The sequence below is a fragment of the Octopus sinensis genome, linkage group LG16 (genome assembly GCF_006345805.1).
Source record: "Octopus sinensis linkage group LG16, ASM634580v1, whole genome shotgun sequence".
NCBI classification, from domain to species: Eukaryota; Metazoa; Mollusca; class Cephalopoda; order Octopoda; family Octopodidae; genus Octopus; species Octopus sinensis.
Window position 1 is genome coordinate 54,486,525 of NC_043012.1, and position 20,188 is coordinate 54,506,712.

General features: G+C 37.2%; 1 protein-coding gene across 1 annotated transcript in view; it reads left to right on the forward strand.

The window, feature by feature from the left end:
* The first annotated feature begins 3,002 nt into the window (after positions 1 to 3,002).
* The window catches only part of LOC115220512 (microsomal glutathione S-transferase 3), a 28,802-nt gene continuing 11,616 nt past the window's right edge, over positions 3,003 to 20,188 (forward strand). Inside the window, exon 1 of the mRNA XM_029790650.2 lies at positions 3,003 to 3,243. Within this exon, the coding sequence (XP_029646510.1) occupies positions 3,112 to 3,243 (132 nt within the window). The 5' untranslated portion in view covers positions 3,003 to 3,111. The remainder of the gene's footprint in view (positions 3,244 to 20,188) is intronic.

Here is a 20,188-nt window from a genome sequence, read left to right on the forward strand (position 1 = left end):
TATGGGCATATACATGTACATATATACACATATACCCCCACAATCACACGACCGATTTCTTGTCCACCACGTGGTCGATTTCCTGTTCACCATGCAGTATTTCCCAACTAATTGCTGTCGCTGAAATACCAACATCAAACCGCTATACCGTTGTAACCTTTCTCAACCAATCGCAGGCTAACATCCAGTAGTAAACATTGACTCTCTTCAATCTAACTCTCATTCAGACCCCAATGGCCGGAGACTAGCCATGCTCTTGAAACTCAGAGTACCAAGGAGTCTGAATCAAACAGCTTTGATCTCCTTCTCTCTCTCTCTCTCTCTCTCTCTCTCTCTCTCTATATATATATATATATATAATATATATATATATATATATATATATATATATATATATATATTTGCTATAATGAATCCATAAACACATTTAAAACATCCAAGGGTATATTTCTTTCCCTCTGAAGATATTATACTCAGGTCATATAAATTTAATATTTACTGAGTATTACTTGAAACAGCTGTAAGGGATGATGATTAATTTGCTGTTAATAATAAACAATTATAACTTCTCAATCTCCGTTGTCTTTTTCTTCTTTCATATTGTGTGTGTATATATATATATATCTATATATTGATATATATCTATATATAAAGTTAATCCAAACATGAAAACACAAAGATTAAACACAACAACGCGAGGACGTGGAACAAATATAGTATTATTGACGCTCAGGAAGGAAGGGAAAAACGAGGGTTTTACGTTTCGAGCGGAGCTCTTCGTCAGAAACATAGGAAAAGGAAAGATCCAGAGACGGGAAGACGGAGGAAAAAAATCGCCAACGGTACACACGCAGTCACATTTTGAATCTATATATATATAAAAGCTTATTGTACTTCGATACGAAAAATCCTCAACCTTCCACCTCAATAAACCACTACTGTTCCTCAAAGTTGTGTTTTATATTTACTATGGATTGTTTGAAGCTAACTTTTTCCCTACTACTTGATCCCTGGATCTTACACACATACACAATGTGGTGCTCCGGCATGACCGTACGTAACCGCATGAGGAATGTAATTTGTATTTCATGAAGAGTTTTTCGTCTTTGTCTTTGGAATTAATTAGACGCCGAAACAATTTGTAGAATGTATATTGGTTCTGTACCAACTTGGATTATGAATTGAATTAGAGTTCGTCTACACTTACAATTTTTTCCTTTCCTTATATTTCATTTACTGTTTTTGCAAATACTCAATATCTATTATATAAAATCCGTTCTGTTTGTCTGTGTGTGTGTGTGTCTTCTAAGATCTCGGGCATCCTCCATCCGATTACGCTCAAAATTGATATGTAGATACCAACGGTATCAGGGCGTGTATAAGTCTTGAAAAAATAACAAAAACCGATTCCAGGTGAGAATGCAATCGATAAAGCCGTTTTTGTCCTGCTTTTCTTCCGTCAACCTATACATAACTGCACCTTCCATTTTTTGCTATTTTTGTACTACTTAAAGGCACGTTTCTTCCCTGCCAATCTTACTGTTTAAACCATGTTTGTGTTCTCCCAGTCAACAGCCTTATCGTTACTGGTACTTTAAACTCTTCGGTTGCATATTTGTGTGAATAAAATCGTTTTTCTTTGGAACAGAAAAAAAGTCTATCTATCTTTATTTCTTCTTTTACTGGTGTCTCAAATTTAGGTTAAATCAGTGTCTATCAAAGGGGAGGCCTATGGGACGGTCGGACAAGTTGGTTTAAGAAAATTTGGTTTAAATGTTTGACAACTCAGCATCGTCCATTGGACGGGGGGGGGGCGTTTTGCTCGTATATTTATATATATATATATGTATTCTTTACTTGGGCTGTACCGGCGGACTTGGATGTTTGATATCCCTTTGAAGGATTTCGGTCTTCACCTCTTTTATACACACACACACACACACACACACACACACACTTTTACTTGTTTCAGCCATGCGGTTACGGTCATGCTGGAGCACCACATTGTTGAGGATGCTTTAGTTCAGTAATATATATTTCTAAGGATTTTGGGGGTGTTTTTTTTTTCTATTTCTTTTAGTTCTTTGTTCTTATTTTCTAAGCCTGTGAAAGGTAAGTAGGGAGTGCAATGCTGAATTTTGAACCCATACAAAATTTAGTTGTGCTAGTGCATCCCCTATCCCAGGCCCTTGATACATACATAAGTATGTGTGTGTGTTTCTCCCCACAACCACTTGGCAACCGATGTTTGTTTACGTTCCCATAACTTAGCGGTTTGGCAAAGAGACCCTATAAAATACGTAGAAAGACTTCCTCCACACCATTTTCTCGCAAATTATTATTATTTTTTTTTAACCCCAAAAAACCCCGTTTACGGATACGGAGACTCCGGAAAATTGCCAAAAATCGGCATTTTGAAATTTCTTTCCCTCCTTTCCCCCTTCCTCCCACCAGTTTCTTCATTTTCCCCTTTTTCCGAAACCCTAAAACCCCAACCATAACCGTAACCCCAAAACCCTAATCCTAGCCCTAAAACCCTAACCCTAAGTAGAAACATTTTTGAAAATTTTTTTAGAAACATAATCTCCGTATTTTCCCGCATATTTTGAAAAAAATTCTGAAAAAAGCTAAAAATGAAGAAATTAGAGGGGAGGGGTAATTTCAAAATACCGATTTTTGCCAATTTTTTTGCAAGTTCGTATTCTCCGTAACTGAAAATGGGGGTCTTTGTAGAAAAAAAAATGTTTAAGGGGTGTTCTTTTTGGTGGGGGGTGGGTACAAAAGGAAGTCTTGCCAAATACGTAACAGGCATTGGAAAAATAAATACTTGGTTCGATTCGTTCGACTAAAAGCTTTCAAGTTGGTACCCCAGCATGGCCGCAATACCAATAATTTAAACAACGTAAAAAATGAGAGAAATCTTTAAAACTCCCTTATCTAGATAAGCAGCAGTAGCAGCAGTAGCAGCAAAGCTTATTTGACTGATTCGTATTCGATGTCGAAGATTACAAGGGAGGTAACCGCCAACGTCCTCAACCACCGTCAGCTTCAAAAACTTAAAAGCAGGAATCAGTTAACGCTGCTCACTCATTAGAACCTGAACGTAGCAAAATGTACATGCAAGTTCTCGAACTCCTTCCTCCGGCCTACGGTTATGTAGTGCTCGTTGCTGTTGCATCCATATTTCTTATACAATGGATGGGATATAAAGTAATGCAAGCACGCAAGAAGTACGACGTCAAGGTGAGATTTATACGATTTCTTTTTTCCATGGGTGCACACATATATATATACTTGCGTTCGGGTGTACGAACGAGAGGACACTATTCCGGGTTTCTCACTTTTGTGTGTACACACACACACACACACACAGAAGTGAGTGGACAAATGAAAGAAGGACACTCATCAAATTTATTAGGAGTTACGTGTGCGTGTTTGTATATATATATATATTAGAAGGTTTTGCCATGATGTACAGGTATTTTATAGTGCGGATCTAGATATTAACCATTTTATATTAGAAGAAATGAGGTACTCAGAAATTCGGATGGTTTTATATTTACAGATATTTATTTGTATATGACATGTTTTTATACATCATATAACTTATATCATATATTAGCGCTTTCTCCCATTCTAGTGGGGTTTTCAAATCGAACTAAAAAAACTGAAAAAGTTTTGACCATTTTATAAGTGTATTCCGGGACGGTCATCTTTTTTTTTCCAAATAAACACACGCACTATATATTCTTTCTTCACTCGTTCATTTGTGTTCTTATTCTAACTCATGTCAATTGTCCGGAAATCTTTCGTCACACATCTGTGACCTCTTCAGCGACACTTTCCGTCTTCGTGTGTGCTCTTGCTCTGATTGAGTGAGTGTGTGTACATGTATGCATATATATATATATATATATATATATATATATATTATATATATATATATATATATACACATACATACATACATATTGTTTTCGGTTTTAGAGTCACAGGGCTTAACTACTTATATATGTGTGTGCATGCATATATGTGTGTGTGTATGTATATGTGTGTATATTTGTATGTATATATAAATATGTCAGTAGGTATTATGTATGTGTTTGTGTATATATATATATATATAGATAGATATATGCACAGTCATACAAATGTGTATACCATATTCATTCAATAGTGTAGCTATGAATGAAAAACATTTCTTAATCCTATATGTTCAGTATCTCTCTTTTGTTCCCTTCTTCCTCTCTTGTTTACATTTGATGCTTAAAGCTTTAGGACTAAATAATATATCTGTAATATATACATACACACATATATATATGCGCGTGTGTGTATACTTGTTTATTTTAACGAAGAATCGTTCTTTTATTTCGTTTGTTATTGATGTTTACCAATTCCAGTTCTGACCGAACAAAACCTTGACCCATTCCAGCTATAAACATACAATTTTTTTTTTCTTTTAACGGGTATTTAGGATTTACCTTATATGTTCTTAATTTCCTAATTTAAGACGATGGGGTGTGAGATGAAGGGAATTTGGTTCCTGTTTCTAAGCGGGTCGAATAACCAAGTAGAGACCCACCCGTTTTCACTCAATTGTCATTGTTGCTTGGGTTGTCCTGGTGCTAGCAACTGACAGATCAGACTAATGATCAGTAGTGTCCCATTTTTTTTAGTCATCGTGTGTCTAGGAATGTCTTATCCAATATATACTTGATTTTTTAAAAAGATATTTGTGTAATTTCACGTTGATTTAGCAGCTATTTTAATCTTTTCGAGAGACCAGTTAGAGGTCTCGCAGTAGTAGTAGTAGTAGTCGTTGTTCAGGTCGACCTATTTTAGGACTGAATTACCTAACGTGTCCTCCCACAAAAAATAACAGCCAAATCTCCCTCGAAGCCCATCTTTAAAAAGAAGACGTAAAATTATAATCCTAGGTATCCCTACAAAGGCGCTAAAGAAGGGAAGAGAGAGCCTCTACATGGTCGTTCGACTTGCTGGAAATAACACCCAAAATCCCAGAAAAAAGAAAAATATACGGTCATTGAATAAAATCTGGAGCACCTTTCCTCGTAGATTTATTAGGACCAAAACAAAAGCTCACTAACAATAGCAATACATGCACATTTAGCCACGCTTACGCCACCTTCCAACTATTGTTCTGGAACAATAACTAACAAAAATTATTCTAATTACTTACTTGTAGATCAGTTCTGATTGAGTAGATCTATAAACGAATAGGTTGGAACTTTGACTATCTTGTCATCTTTATTCAGGCGTAGTGTGTCTATGTCTACATTATCTAATACATGCTCTTTTATGATTATTATTATTATTATTTGATGACCGTATGTGTTACAGTTGAGTGAAATTTAGCTGCTACATCTAATGTCTTTAGAGACCATATAGAGGCCACGTAGATTGTTCTATTTTACAAGCAGGTTTCTTTTACTAAGTATAAAAGTATCTAACGTGATCTACATGCACTTAATAACTTGTGAAACCAACAACTTTTTTCAACACCTTTACCAGAAATTTTTCCCATGCACTATATTATGTATATTGTGTGTGTGTGTAGTGGAACGTTAAATGGTATTATACAGAAATTATTACATTAATATCTAGTAGAAAGATATCCTTGGGGGTAGATGAAAGACAGTTTCTCTGTTGAGGCCAGATTTTTCTTTCATCCCTCCGGGGTTCAAAGAATAGAGAATCACTTAAGTCCTGGGCTCAATGGTTGACTTACCCCTCCCCTCAAACTGCTAACCTTGTATCTAAATTAGAAGCAATAATTTATTACCTGATATTACATAGCATGGATCTTTTCGGTTTGAACGGCAGTTTTTTAAAATAATTTCCACGTAACTAAAAAATTTTAAACTTCGTATACTGGTAGAATGTGTTTATAAAACATGTTTTTCTCTTGGCTTTATTGAGAAAATTCTATAGCTTGTAAGATATTTGTTGTTGTTTTTCTTCAATTTCTGCAATTTCAACCAATCAATGACGTCTATTGAGATGAAAACATTCTGTGCCGTATGAATATGTCCCTCGTTTAAGAAACAGATTGGGTTTATTTACATTTGTGAAGAATAAAAGATACCCTTCCCCCCACCCCTAACCCTAACCCTAAAACAGATTGAAAGGCAATAGATCGATACTAGTGTCATAATTATGGGTGACAATTTCATATGACACCGTTAGAAAAAACTGCTGTTCAAACTGAAAAAATCCAATAATTCAACTCCTATGTTAGCAAGATAGCAAAATTATTAGTAAGCAGGGGAAAATGCTTGGCAGCATTTCGTCTGTTTTTACTTCTGAGTTCAAATTCCACCTAGTTCAGTTTTGCCTTTCATCGTTTTGGGAGTGAAAGAATAAATACCAGTTAAACATTGAAATCAATGTAATTGATTTACATCCTCCCCTAAAACTGCTGGCCTTGTGCCAAAATTTGAAACCAATATGTGAACGAAACTTGAAATCTTTGTAGAAGGGGATTAATCAATTACATCATCCTCAGTACTTAATTGGTACTTATTTTATTGACCCTAAGAGGAAGAAAGGCAAAGTCAACCTAGGTGACATTTGAACTCAGGACATAATGTACTGAGAGAAATGCTGGGCCTGAAATCTTCGTGGGTGGGTGGGGAGAGGCACTAGTCAATTAAATTGACTAGGTTGGTTGAAAGGATGAAAGACAAACTCATCAGCATTTGAACAGTGAACATAAAGCACTGGAAGAGATACCCCTGCAGATTTCGTTCAACATGTACTCGTGTTTGTGGAGCACTCAGCCACTTTCATGTTAATTTCATGAGCAGGCTCTTCCAATGATTGGATCAACTGGAACACTTTGTTGTCATAATGGACACAGGACCAGGCTATTTCTAAGATAGGCACAAGGCCAGAAATTTGGATGATGGGTATTAGTTGGTTACATCCACCCTAGTACATACACTTTACTCTCTTTTACTTGTTTCAGTCATTTGACTGTGGCCATGCTGGAGCACTGCCTTTAATCGAGCAACTCGACCCCGGGACTTATTCTTTTGTAAGCCCAATACTATCGGTCTCTTTTGCCAAACCGCTAAGTAACGGGGACATAAACACACCAGCATCGGTTGTCAAGCAATGCTAGGGGGACAAACACAGGCACACACACGCATATATATATACATAAGCATATATACGACGGGCTTCTTTCAGTTTCCGTCTACCAAATCTACTCACAAGGCTTTGGTCGTCCTGGGGCTATAGCAGAAGACACTTGCCCAAGGTACCACGCAGTGGGACTGAACCTGGAACCATGTGGTTGGTAAGCAAGCTACTTACTACACAGCCACTCCTGTGCCTATGACTGGAACTTTATCATAATCATCATCATCATCATCATTGTTTAATGTCTGTTCTCCATGCTAGTGTGGGCTGGACAGTTTGACAGGAGCTGGCCAGTCAAGGAGATATCCAGACTCCAAATTGTCTGTTGTGGCATGGTTTCTGCAGCTGGATGCTCTTCCTAATGCCAGCCATTTCACAGAGTGTGTTGCTTGCTTTCTACGTGCTGATGGCACGGGTGCATCTACACAGCACTGACACGAATGCATTTTATGTGGTACAGGTACCTGTATGGATGACAGCACTTTTAATTGGCTTCACGCATCTCAAGTACAGCAAAGTGCTGCAGCTGCTGGTCCTTTGTCATTTCCTCGAAAAGCAAAGATGACCTCATCAAGGATTGAACTCAGAATGTAAAGAACATTCTGATTTAGCCAATTCACTACTGCCATCAATAATGCAATCTATTTTAGGGTTAGGGTGGGTTAGGATTAGGGGTGAGGGGGAAGGGTATCTTTTTTTCTTCAGAAATGTAAATAAACCCAATCTGTTTCTTAAACGAGGGACATATTCATACGGCACAGAATGTTTTCACCTCAATAGATGTCATTGATTGGTTGAAATTGCAGAAATTGAAGAAAAAAAACAACGAATATCTTAGAAATTATAGAATTTTCTCAATAAAGCCAAGAGAAAAAGATGTTCTACCAGTATACGAAGTTTAAAAGTGTTTAGTTACCTAGAAATTATTTTTAAAAACTGCCATTCAAACTGTAAAGATCCGAATTAGTTAGGCAACTTCACTTATATTTGTATTTGATTGTTCATGCAAAAATTTCACTTATGTTATTCACAAACCAAGGACGTATAGTGTTGAAATATTTATTTCTTTGTGTTGGGAATGAGGTCAGTGTTTGTATGTGTGGTGTTATGGGAGAATAAACCATTGCTGAGTGTTGAATTGTTCTCAGAGTATTTACTAGTATTCAAGTAGTGCAACATTGTTAGTTGGTTGGATGATTAAGAAGCTTGCTTCTCAATCTTAAGGCTTCAGGTTCAATACCAGTGTGTGGTTATCTTGGCTATGTGTCTCTTACCTAAGCTTTGGGTTGATCCAACCCTTGTGGCTGAAAGGAAACTGTGTTGAAGCCTGCCAAATGGATTGTACCTGTAATTTAAAGGTCCAGCCTTGTCACATGTTATGCTAATTCTGTATGAGAATTCCATGAAGAATACAAGAATCTACAGAATGTTCATCCACTTACTTGTTAATTCAGTGAGCAGGTGGCTCAGTTGATCAAACAACTGAGCACTCATTGTTGAAACCAACAGAATCCCATTGCTATTTATTACTGGCACTTCATCATCATCATCGTTTAACGTCCGCTTTCCATGCTAGCATGGGTTGGACGATTTTGACTGAAGGCTGGCAAACCAGATGGCTGCACCAGGCTCCAGTCTTGATCTGGCAGAGTTTCTACAGCTGGATGCCCCTCCTAATGCCAACCACTCCGAGAGTGTAGTGGGTGCTTTTTATGTGCCACCTGCACGGGGCCCAGTCAGTACCGGCAATGACCTCGCTCGAATCTTTTTACACGTGCCAGTGAAGCGACATTGGTAACGATCATGCTCGAATGGTGCCCTTTTACGTGCCACGGGTACAACTCCATCCCCACCTTCACTAAAACCACTTACTCCAGGATGTAGAGCAACACTTCGGTTCCACTTCAACAGGACTTAGATTTAGTCAGAGCAGTTTGATACCGGCGTAGTTAAAGGAAAGTACAGGCTGTATGCTTTAACTGGCAGTAGAAGGTGGGAATAAGCTCAAATCACATTTTGTAGAAATATTATCTAAAATAGATTAGTGCCCTAGCTAAGGAGATATTCTCACCTTGTTTGCTTAGCATCACTGTTTTCAGTGTTAAACTGGACATCTGATCTTTGCACTGATAAGATAGTTACATCTGGGACAACCTGAGGTTAACAACATTTGCTACACTGCTCATCACATACCAGATTATATAGTCTTGATTAATTAAAGTTATCATATCTACAATATTATACTTGCGACATTGTATTTGTCCTATTGCGCAGATCAGATGTGTTATAGAAAATCTGATTTCAGTATTGAAATTGGAAAACTTTGTGATGTGAACTGGGATCAAAAATGCTATCATATATCATTATAAGGAACAGAGTGACCAAAACTTTAGTCACACGAAACAATTAAGGACGACGACAAAAAGTGTGATGGTACCAATTTTAGCAGTGGTGCCTTTCTTCGCATCAGAAACACCCATGATGGTAATGTGGAACAACAAATGAAACAGGATCAAGACTGTAGTAAAAGAGTCCTTAAGAATATTTGGTCCACTAGAGGTATAAAACCCTTATGTTGCAGGCTGATGTGGGGATATTCATGCCATGGCAAGGTGTGAAACTGTTATTATGAACACTGTATATTACCAATACCATTGGATTAAGTATGTGGTCATTAGTTTTGCAGGCAGCTCAACCAGTCTGTTGATTGAGACTTCTAAGTGTTATAGACCCCATGTTAACTCAATATTTTGTCAAACTCTGTATGACACAACACTTATATTTAAGCTGTACTATATTTAAACTATTGTAATAATAGAGCTAAGTTGTGTGTTTTTTTTATTTATATATGACTGAAATTTTCAAACTAGTTGTGGGATTAGCAGTGCTATTTCAGAACAGCGGCTATAGTATTTTCATAACAGGAAGAGAAAAATTAGCATCCCATTATGATCTATAATTGAATAAGCTTAATATTTCTGATGAATTTACCAACTTTGGTTTGAGTATGTGATGTGTATGTGTGTGTATGTATGCAGTGCTTACCTAGCATACCCAGAATATACATGTCTGGTATCATGTCTTCTGGAAAGTAGCCAGTGGAACGATACTTCAGGATGTTCAAATGTGCTGTGATATTTCACTTATTTCAGGTAACACATCCGATTCTTCTCTAATGACCTCCCACGTGCTTGGAAAATTTGCAAAAAAAAATTTTTTTACTCTTCACGCTTATAACACCAGCTTGTCTGACAATGCTTTCATCTCACTTCAACAATGGCTACTAATTTTTCTCCTGTAATTGTTTGTTGACATTGTTTGGAGTAAATATTATCCATATCAGCTTTTCCCACAGCTTTGAATCCTAGTCACATTAGGAACAGGCTTTTAAAAAGAAATAAGTTCTCATGAGAGCCACATAATCTCAGTATGCAAGAGAAGAAATATATACTCAGAGCTTAACCCATCATGCAGAGCTTTCAGCAAATGGTGGTTCATGCTTGAAAATTCCACTCCTTAATGTAAAGTTACCCCATATAAACTGCTCTGTCAAATTCTCAAAATGAATGTTCAGGAAATAGGAACCCCTCTCTTAGTACTAAAGGGTATTTTGTTAAGGTCACAAAAGAACCAGATCTATAATCCACTCTCTACTTTAACCCTTTAACATTTAAACAAGCCATATCTGGATCTTGTTTTTTGCTTATCTGGCACCTTACACCTACCCTACAATGTCATTCTGAAAATAAACCATCACATCTTTGAAATCTCAAAGCTATGCGATAATACATGAATAATTCAAAACAATGTAAATAAATAACTATTAGATTAGATTAGATAGGTGTAGGAGTGGCTGTGTGGTAAGTAGCTTGCTTACCAATAACATGGTTCCGGATTCAGTCCCACTGCATGGCACCTTGGGCAAGTGTGTTCTACTATAGCCTCAGGCCGACCAAAGCCTTGTGAGTGGATTTGGTAGACAGAAACTGAAAGAAGCCCGTCGTATATATATATATATGTGTGTGTGTGTGTGTGTCTGTGTTTGTCCCCCCAACATCGTTTGACAACCGATGCTGGTGTGTTTACGTCCCCCGTCACTTAGCAGTTAGGCTTACAAATAATAAGTCCTGGGGTCGATTTGCTCGACTAAAGGCGGTGCTCCAGCATGGCCGCAGTCAAATGACTGAAACAAATAAAAAAAAAAAAAGATTTGAAAGAATAATCTGAATGCTAAAGGGTTAAACTGGCCAAAATATTTGACCTATTTTATCTTCAAACTGGCCAGATTTGCCTTCTCTCATTTACTCTACAATATAATTCTAAAAATAAACTAGCAGTATTGCCCGGCATTGCTCGGATTTGTTTCGACCCTTTAGAATTGGAATTTTTGAAAAATAAAAATTTGGCATTATGTAGCTTGTTATTCTCTTTAAGTGAACATTTTTCTGGTTGAAATACATCGAAAAATGGCGACACAGCAGTCAAAAAATCGTTAAAAAAATAGGGGTTTTCATAGAAAAAAAGCACCTTTTTGATGTAAATAATTTTTGGTCTTAACATGGTCTGATTTGAATTTTTTCTTCTACGGAATGAAGAGCAAGCCTTCTTCTATCATACTCTCAATTTTGGTCAACTTGTGCCGCAGGGTCTCGGAGGTGATAGTGGTAGTTGAAGGCTACCAAACCTGCCACACACAGACAACTTCAGCTTTATATATATAGATAATCACATCATTGTAATCTCAAAGTTAGAAGGTAAATGCATGACTAATTTTTATCAGTGTGAATAAATAAGCATTACATTTGATAGAAATTTGAATGTTAAAAGGGTTAAGACAGTAATAATGAATATAATACACATCCACTTTATACAAAGGATAAAACTGTGAGGATTTAGTTTAATGATTCTCAATGTTTTTGACTTTGGAATACAAATAAAAAAAATTACAGTACTGCTTGTATAACTATTTTCCAGTGTTCAGGAAGGATTTTCACCACTGATGTCTATCCAAGGAGAACACAATACATTGTAATGAACATGGGTTGTCATGTGTTTTATTAGTGTAACGATACATAATCTAACTTCCGTCATGGTTGGACCTTTGTCAGTACAAATTAAACCAACCATGTCCTATGTGAGATCCTTTCTAAGAAGTCTTCTACTTTCTGCATTATGTCAACAGCCTTTGTGATTTGTTGAAAAACATTGTCACAAGGAGTTTGCTGTCGCTTGAGTTGAACCGGGCAGTGAAAACTGGCTGTGTGAATAACTCATGAACATTTAACTGCAATATTTATAGCTAAACATAAAGATATTTGGTGTTAGCAAATTGCAATGATCTGGTACCACTTAAAAAGTATCCAGTCCACACTGTGAAGTGTTTGGCATTTGGAAGGGCATCCAGCTGTAAAAACCATCAAAACTGACCCCACCTGTGCTGATGCCACGTAAAAAAACACTCAGTCTACTCTGCGGGGTGGTTGGTATTAGGCAGGACATCCTGCCATAAAAAATCCCTGCCAAAACAGACCCAGTAGCCTGGAGTAGTCTTCTACTTGGCTGGCTCCTGTCAAACTGTCCAACCCATGCCAGCATTTAATGATGATGATGATGACGAGGAATATTAATAATTGCTGAATGGATGGAGAGGAAAACTGCTCTGAAAATATAAAAATTCACCTGTATTACATCATGAAATCTGTTCAAAAGTACACAAAGTCATCTGTGCACATCTCTGAGGTGATCTGTGGCATCAGTAGTCCATTGGCTGTCTGCATGGCAAAAGTGGAGGTGCATGAGTCAGTCATCCACCTTCAGCACTCTGCAATTAATTGAATGCCAAAATCGGATTTTATAGGGGACAAGAAGTAAAATTTTAGAGCATCTAAGAAAGCCATATCCTACCATAGGCTCCTGCTGGTTGGTCAATTTATACACCAATCATGTGAAACCCTGTTGGTTCACTCATGGTGTCTGACCAAGTATCTATCAGTTAGGTTTTGAATCCTTGCTACAACGTCAGAAAAGAGAAATTCATCCTCCAGTCCTTTCCTACGCATGTACCAGACAAATATAAGCAACTCAAAAGGAAAACAGTAAATAGATTTGACCTATTTACAAACTTGTAATCTCTTGTAGAGGCACAGCATGATGTAGGGCAGTTGAAGAACCTTAAATTACCTTTAGCCTATCATGCCTGTTTATTAAGGCGGGGCTGTTGAAAGTATTTTTACACTCGGAGCACTGTGAATTCTTTCTATATCACTGATTCCTTGAGGTATTTCATCCCTAACATGTTGACTATCCCTCCTCTTCTATCCTTAATACAACCATGTCGTTCATCATTTTTCTAAAACAGGTTGCCCAGGGATATTAACATATTACATGAATTTTCAGGTATGATATATTTACTCCCTGCCATGTGAATTTTTTACTTCCAGGTAGTAAATTTACCCCTTCATTGAGAATCACTGATACAAGGCCAAACTCCCAAATCTGTGGAAACAGATGAAGGCTCTGTATTGGCAATCTAATAATAAAAATAATGGTTTCAGATTTTAACTCTAGGCCAGCAATTTTAGGGAAAGGGCTAAGTTGATTACATCGATCGCAGTGCTCTACTGGAACTTATTTTATCAACCTCGAAGGATGAAAGGCAAAGTTGACCTCAGTGGAATTTGAACTCAGAACGTAAAGACAAACAAAATGCCACTAAGCATTTTGCCCAGTGTGCTAATGGTTCTGCGAATCTTTTCGGTTTGAACGGCAGTTTTTTCTAGCGGTGTCATATGAAATTGTCACCCATAATTATGACCCTAGTATTGATCTGTTGCATTTCAATCTGTTTTAGGGTTAGGGGTGGGGAGAAGGGTATCTTTTTTTCTTCAGAAATGTAAATAAACCCAATCTGTTTCTTAAACGAGTGACATATTCATACGGCACAGAATGTTTTTTTACCTCAATAGACGTCAGTGATTGGTTGAAATTGCAGAAATTGAAGAAAAAAACCCAAATATCTTACAAACTATAAAATTTTCTCAATAAAACCATGAGAAAAAGATGTTTTATAAACACATTCTACCAGTATACGAAGTTTAAAAGTGTTTAGTGACCTAGAAATTATGTTAAAAACTGCCGTTCAAACCAAAAAGATCTGGTTCTGCTGGCTTGCTGCCTTCTCTAATAATAATAATAATAATAATAATGCTAACATGCCAAAATGTATACATGCAAAGAAAAACTTCAGCTTCTATCATTCTCTTGTATTAAGGTAAAATTTGGTGTCTCTAATAAGTGATTGATAAACTAACTAGCCTGTTAGTCCAGCCACCTGAACTGAAGATATGAAATTGGAAATCTAAGAGAGAGTGGGGGTTGTTCATACTAGTTAAGAACTATAATTATGTATTTTCTACAAGAAAATAGATCGACTGTGACTTTGAAGTTTTGACTTGCATACTGTCATCAGACTGTGACTGTTTTTATTTTTCAAGCCTTTTATACTTTACTTAGAGGGTGTTCATTGTGTGTGTGTGTGTGTGTGTAGACATTAAACTCTCTAGGTACATCTGCCAGTGTAATAATTCACCTTTTTAAAACGATAAAATGTGTTATATTGGAAATTTGGCTGCTATTTCTAAAACCTCGATCGACCTCATAGAGACTCTGCTTGTTTCTTGCTATTTCTACTGAATTTTAATATCAGCGCATAACTTACTACTTGAATGTCACTGTTACTTTTTTTTTTCTTTATTTTATCAAGTTATCAGTTTTACATTTAAAGATAACAGTCATATCTTCCTTTTTGTACCCTGTCTCATCTCGTTTGATATCATTTTACACGTTTCTTTCTTTTTTAGTTATTTATTTATTCCGATAGACTTAATTCGTACATTTTGGTTTTTTGTTTAAATATCATCAATAGCCTTCATTTATTTATTTATTTATTATCAATCCCATTTTTTTTAATTACCTAATTGGAGGAAAGAGAAGCAATGCTCGTAGATCTTGTCTTCTTTCCTCCTAGGTTGGTACGATTGACAGAACTCGTGTTCAATTCTAGAGTAGGTCGATGTTTGGGGTAGGAAAATAAAAGGTAGGTAGGAATTTCGAAGTGATGCAGTCTTGGGAAGGAAAGATTGGGGGAAATGTTTACGACTTGGTCTGCTAGGAAAGACATTGTAAAGGCGGAGATGATAAGAAGAGAGGCGGTTATGGCAGCTGGATTTGGTGGGAGGAGATGGTAATTATCTTCAGAGGGAAAATAAACCGCTGTAAGTCAGCACCAACACTGTAGCGTGTTGGTGAGTAGGGGAGTAACTTGTCATTCCGCCGGGATTGAAAGTCCGATTTTGGATACAAGTAGATAGATTAGACTTATCTTTGGCTGAGTTAGCTTAGCAATAAAATAACCTTTGGGCTTACTTCAAAACTGCATGTTACCGTTTACAATTCAGTGCTCACAAACCAGTTAGACAATTGCCATGAAGCAACTAAAGATCCGATCCCCCTACCATAAATTCTTTACTGTTTGTAAAAATGAGGGTAGTTCATTTAACTCTTGAATTATAGCACACTGTTCAAAAATAAAGATTGGATTACTTTAGTGAGAGGAAGGAATACTGACTGAATGTTAACCGCACGACGAAGCTAACTTCCTTTATCTCTCTATTAGATGTATTTTTGTTATTTGTTTGAAAAATGTGCCCGTCTTTCTACAAATTATTAAACCCTGTGGTGTACATGTTTCATGACATACTTCGCCCTGATGTCACATCTTCGTAGAATTATATCGTGAAAAGTCGCTTGCTACCTCTTCGTGGTCCAATATTTCTAAAGGAGAATATACCGCCTTGGTGTTAATATTGAAAAAAATAATTAAGAATTAGGTCGAGCTAGTGAGATAATTAACTTTAAATTACTGTTAGCGAAATAACTAGGATCTTTTCGGTTTGAACGGCAGTTTTTAAAAATAATTTCCACGTAACTAAACACTTTTAAACTTCATATACTGGTAGAATGTGTTTGTAAGATATTTGTTGTTGTTTTTTTCTTCAATTTCTGCAATTTCAACCAATCAATGACGTATATTTAGGTGAAAACATTCTGTGCCGTATGAATATGTCCCTCGTTTAAGAAACAGATTGGGTTTATTTACATTTGTGAAGAAAAAAAGATACCCTTCCCCCCACCCCAAACCCTAACTCTAACTCTAACCCTAACCCTAAAACAGATTGAAATGCAATAGATGTGTTGAAAGGAATTCTTAGAGGTTTGGATAATTCACCTTTGGAAACATGGGTGGTTCGTTCAACATCCTTAAACGATCCTTATTCAGGGACCTTTTGAGCAGGATCAGCTACTCGACCAGAAGAAATTTCTAACTGGGCCCCACCTGCAAAGTCATGTGCTGTTTATCTTGATATGAGATCACCATGTCGAGCACATATGGTTGTGATGCATGTGCCTGGTGTACCCTTATCAAATGGGTAGTCATGATGGGTATACTGGGCTTCGTTTATTTTACCCCAGTGTCACTTTGATGTCATGCACTGCTCTCTCACTCAATAATAATAATAATAATAATAATAATAATAATGGTTTCATATTTTGCCACAAGGGCAGCCATTTTGGAGGAGCGGATGAGTCAATTACATTAACCCCCAGTGTTTCACTGGTACTTAATTTATCGACACACCCTCCACCCCAAAAGGATGAAAGGCAAAGTCAACCCTGGCAGAGCTTGAACTCAGAATGTAAAGACAGATAAAATGCTGCTAAGCATTTTGCCCAGCATGTTAACAATTCTGTCAGCTTGCCACTTTAGTAATAATAATGATAATAAAATGTTCATCTCATATGCCATCAAATACATTATATTTCCAAACTGCAACAGTACTGCCTACAATTAATAATAAATGCGCCCTTTTAAAGCCTAGCCAGGCTCATGGGCCTGGTTTCCCGGTTTCACTGACGTATGTGTTGCCCAGCTGGACGGGACACCAGTCCATCGCAGCGTCACTCATTTTTGCCAGCTGAGTGGACTGGAGCAATGTGAAATGAAGTGTTTTGTTCAAGAACACAACGCATCGCCCAGTCCAGGAATCAAAACCACAATCTTATGATCATGATGCTGACATCCTAACCACGAAGCCATGTGCCTCCACACTGCCTACAATTAACCACTTCGTATATCAGAGTTCTCAGATTGGCAAAGGTACAGATATTGTATTTAATATCATATAAGATAAAATTTTTCCCCCATAAAATATATTCAGTAGGACTGAACCCAAGACCATATGGTTGGGAAGCAAGCTTATTAATGACACACTACAGGTGCATCTATACATCTAAATCTTTAAAAAAATAGATAGCCGTGATTGAAATATTCTTTTTTATTATTATTATTATTATTTTCATAAAGTGTACCTGATCAAATCTGACTTGCGATTAAATAACAATAAAGCGCTATATCAAATACTAGCAGTATTGCCCGGCGTTGCTCGGGTTTGTAAGGGAAATAACTATAAAGCATTTTTAGAGATGTAAAGTATAATAGCCATCTCAATATGGCTAACCACAATGGGGGGTGTTACTGTAGCTTTTTACGTTCTGAGATTTAATAATACATTTTTAGAGAGTTACTTCCCTTATATAATAGCAAAATAATGCATTAAAAATGGGAAAAAATGATAGTAAATTTTTTTTTAAATCGTAGACTCATCGTAGACGCACGCTAATACCCAGAAGGGCTCGATATGAATCACGACTATAAGATACCCGCTTTTGGTTACACTACACTGCAAAATGTGGGAGTAGTTAGGAATCTAAATCGTAGGAGACAGACACACAACTTCACTTTTATATATAAAGATATGTGTCAATTGTGACAAATATATATTTTGCTGTGTCATGTGAAACAAAAAAAATTTCTTGTATGTATGGTGTTAAGTTAATTTATCCATTCAAAGCCACACCTCGGTTTCATACAGAAAAGTTATTGGTCTGGTGTTTGGGTTACAGTTGGATAAGCAGAGACAAGTCATTCAAGCAAGCAGCCAGATATGTCCCACATTCATTACTGCAGTGGGCGATGCATTGTGTTTTGCATTCTTGAGCAAAACATTCCATTTCACATTGCTCCAAATGCGCTCGACTGGCGAAAACGAACACTCCTGAAATAGACTGGTATCTCATCAAGGGACAGGTGGGGGTGGGGGGATAACTGCTCCTCAGAAACTGGTAAATGTAACTAACCTATGAGTTACTTACGAAAGATCTACATTCGGGAAAAAAAAGAGATTTTAGTGGATTAAAGTTTATGGGAGGCATAACTTTGCATAACCTGGGGTGGGGTTTTTTTTTTTTTTATTTATATATTTTATGGGGAAAAAAGTTTATCTTATATGATATTAAATACAGTATGTGTACCTTTGCCAATCTGAGAACTCTGATATACGAAGTGGTTAATTGTAGGCAGTGTGGAGGCACATGGCTTAGTGGTTAGGGTGTCAGCATCATGATCGTAAGATTGTGGTTTCGATTCCTGGACTGGGCGATGCGTTGTGTTCTTGAACAAAACACTTCAATTCACATTGCTCCAGTCCACTCAGCTGGCAAAAATGAGTGACGCTGCGATGGACTGGTGTCCCGTCCAGCTGGGCAACACATTCGTCAGTGAAACTGGGAAACCAGGCCCATGACCTGGTTAGGCTTTAAAAGGGCGCATTTATTATTAATTGTAGGCAGTACTGTTGCAGTTTGGAAATATAATGTATTTGATGGCATATGAGATGAACATTTTATTATCATTATTATTACTAAAGTGGCAAGCTGACAAAATTGTTAACATGCTGGGTAAATGCTTAGCAGCATTTTATCTGTCTTTACATTCTGAGTTCAAGCTCTGCCAGGGTTGACTTTGCCTTTCATCCTTTTGGGGTGGAGGGTGGGTCGATAAATTAAGTACCAGTGAAACACTGGGGGTTAATGTAATTGACTCATCCCACTCCTCCAAAATGGCTGCCCTTGTGGCAAAATATGAAACCATTATTATTATTATTATTATTATTATTGAGTGAGAGAGCAGTGCATGACATCAAAGTGACACTGGGGTAAAATATACGAAGTCCAGTATACCCATCATGACTACCCATTTGATAAGGGTACACCAGGCACATGCATCACAACCATATGTGCTCGACATGGTGATCTCATATCAAGATAAACAGCACATGACTTTGCAGGTGGGGCCCAGTTAGAAATTTCTTCTGGTCGAGTAGCTGATCCTGCTCAAAAGGTCCCTGAATAAGGATCGTTTAAGGATGTTGAACGAACCACCCATGTTTCCAAAGGTGAATTATCCAAATATCTAAGAATTCCTTTCAACACTCCCCCACTACGTCTGCTCGTGGTCAGGGATGTACATATCGTCAACCACTAAGGGACATGCTCAACTGGTTAAGGTCAAACAACTGACAAGCAAATCTGTGGTACTGAGCAGAATATTTTCTGTAGCCATTATTATTATTATCATCTGGCAAGCTGGCAGAATCGTTAGCATGCTGGGCAAAAATGCTTAGCAACATTTCGTCCATTTTTATGTTCTGAGTTCAAATTTGACCAGGGTTAACTTTGCCTTTCAACCTTTCAGCATGAATAAAATTAGTACCAGTTGAGCACTGGGGTTGAGATAATCGCTCTTCCCCGACATTCCTGGTCTTGTGCCAAAATTTGAAATCATTATTATTATGATTATTATTAGTGTTATTTTCATTATTGAGTGAGAGATAGGCCTTGTGTCTTCCTTCAGTAGAAAGGATTATTGAGTGAGAGCACAGCTCATGTTATCAAACTGATACTGGGGCACAAATATACGATATACCGATCATGACTATCCATCTGATAAGAGTATACCAGGCACATGCATCACAACCATCAGTGCATGACATCTTGATCTCATATCAAGATAAACAGTGCATGACTTTGTACTTGGAACCCTGATAAAAATTTTCTTCTGGTC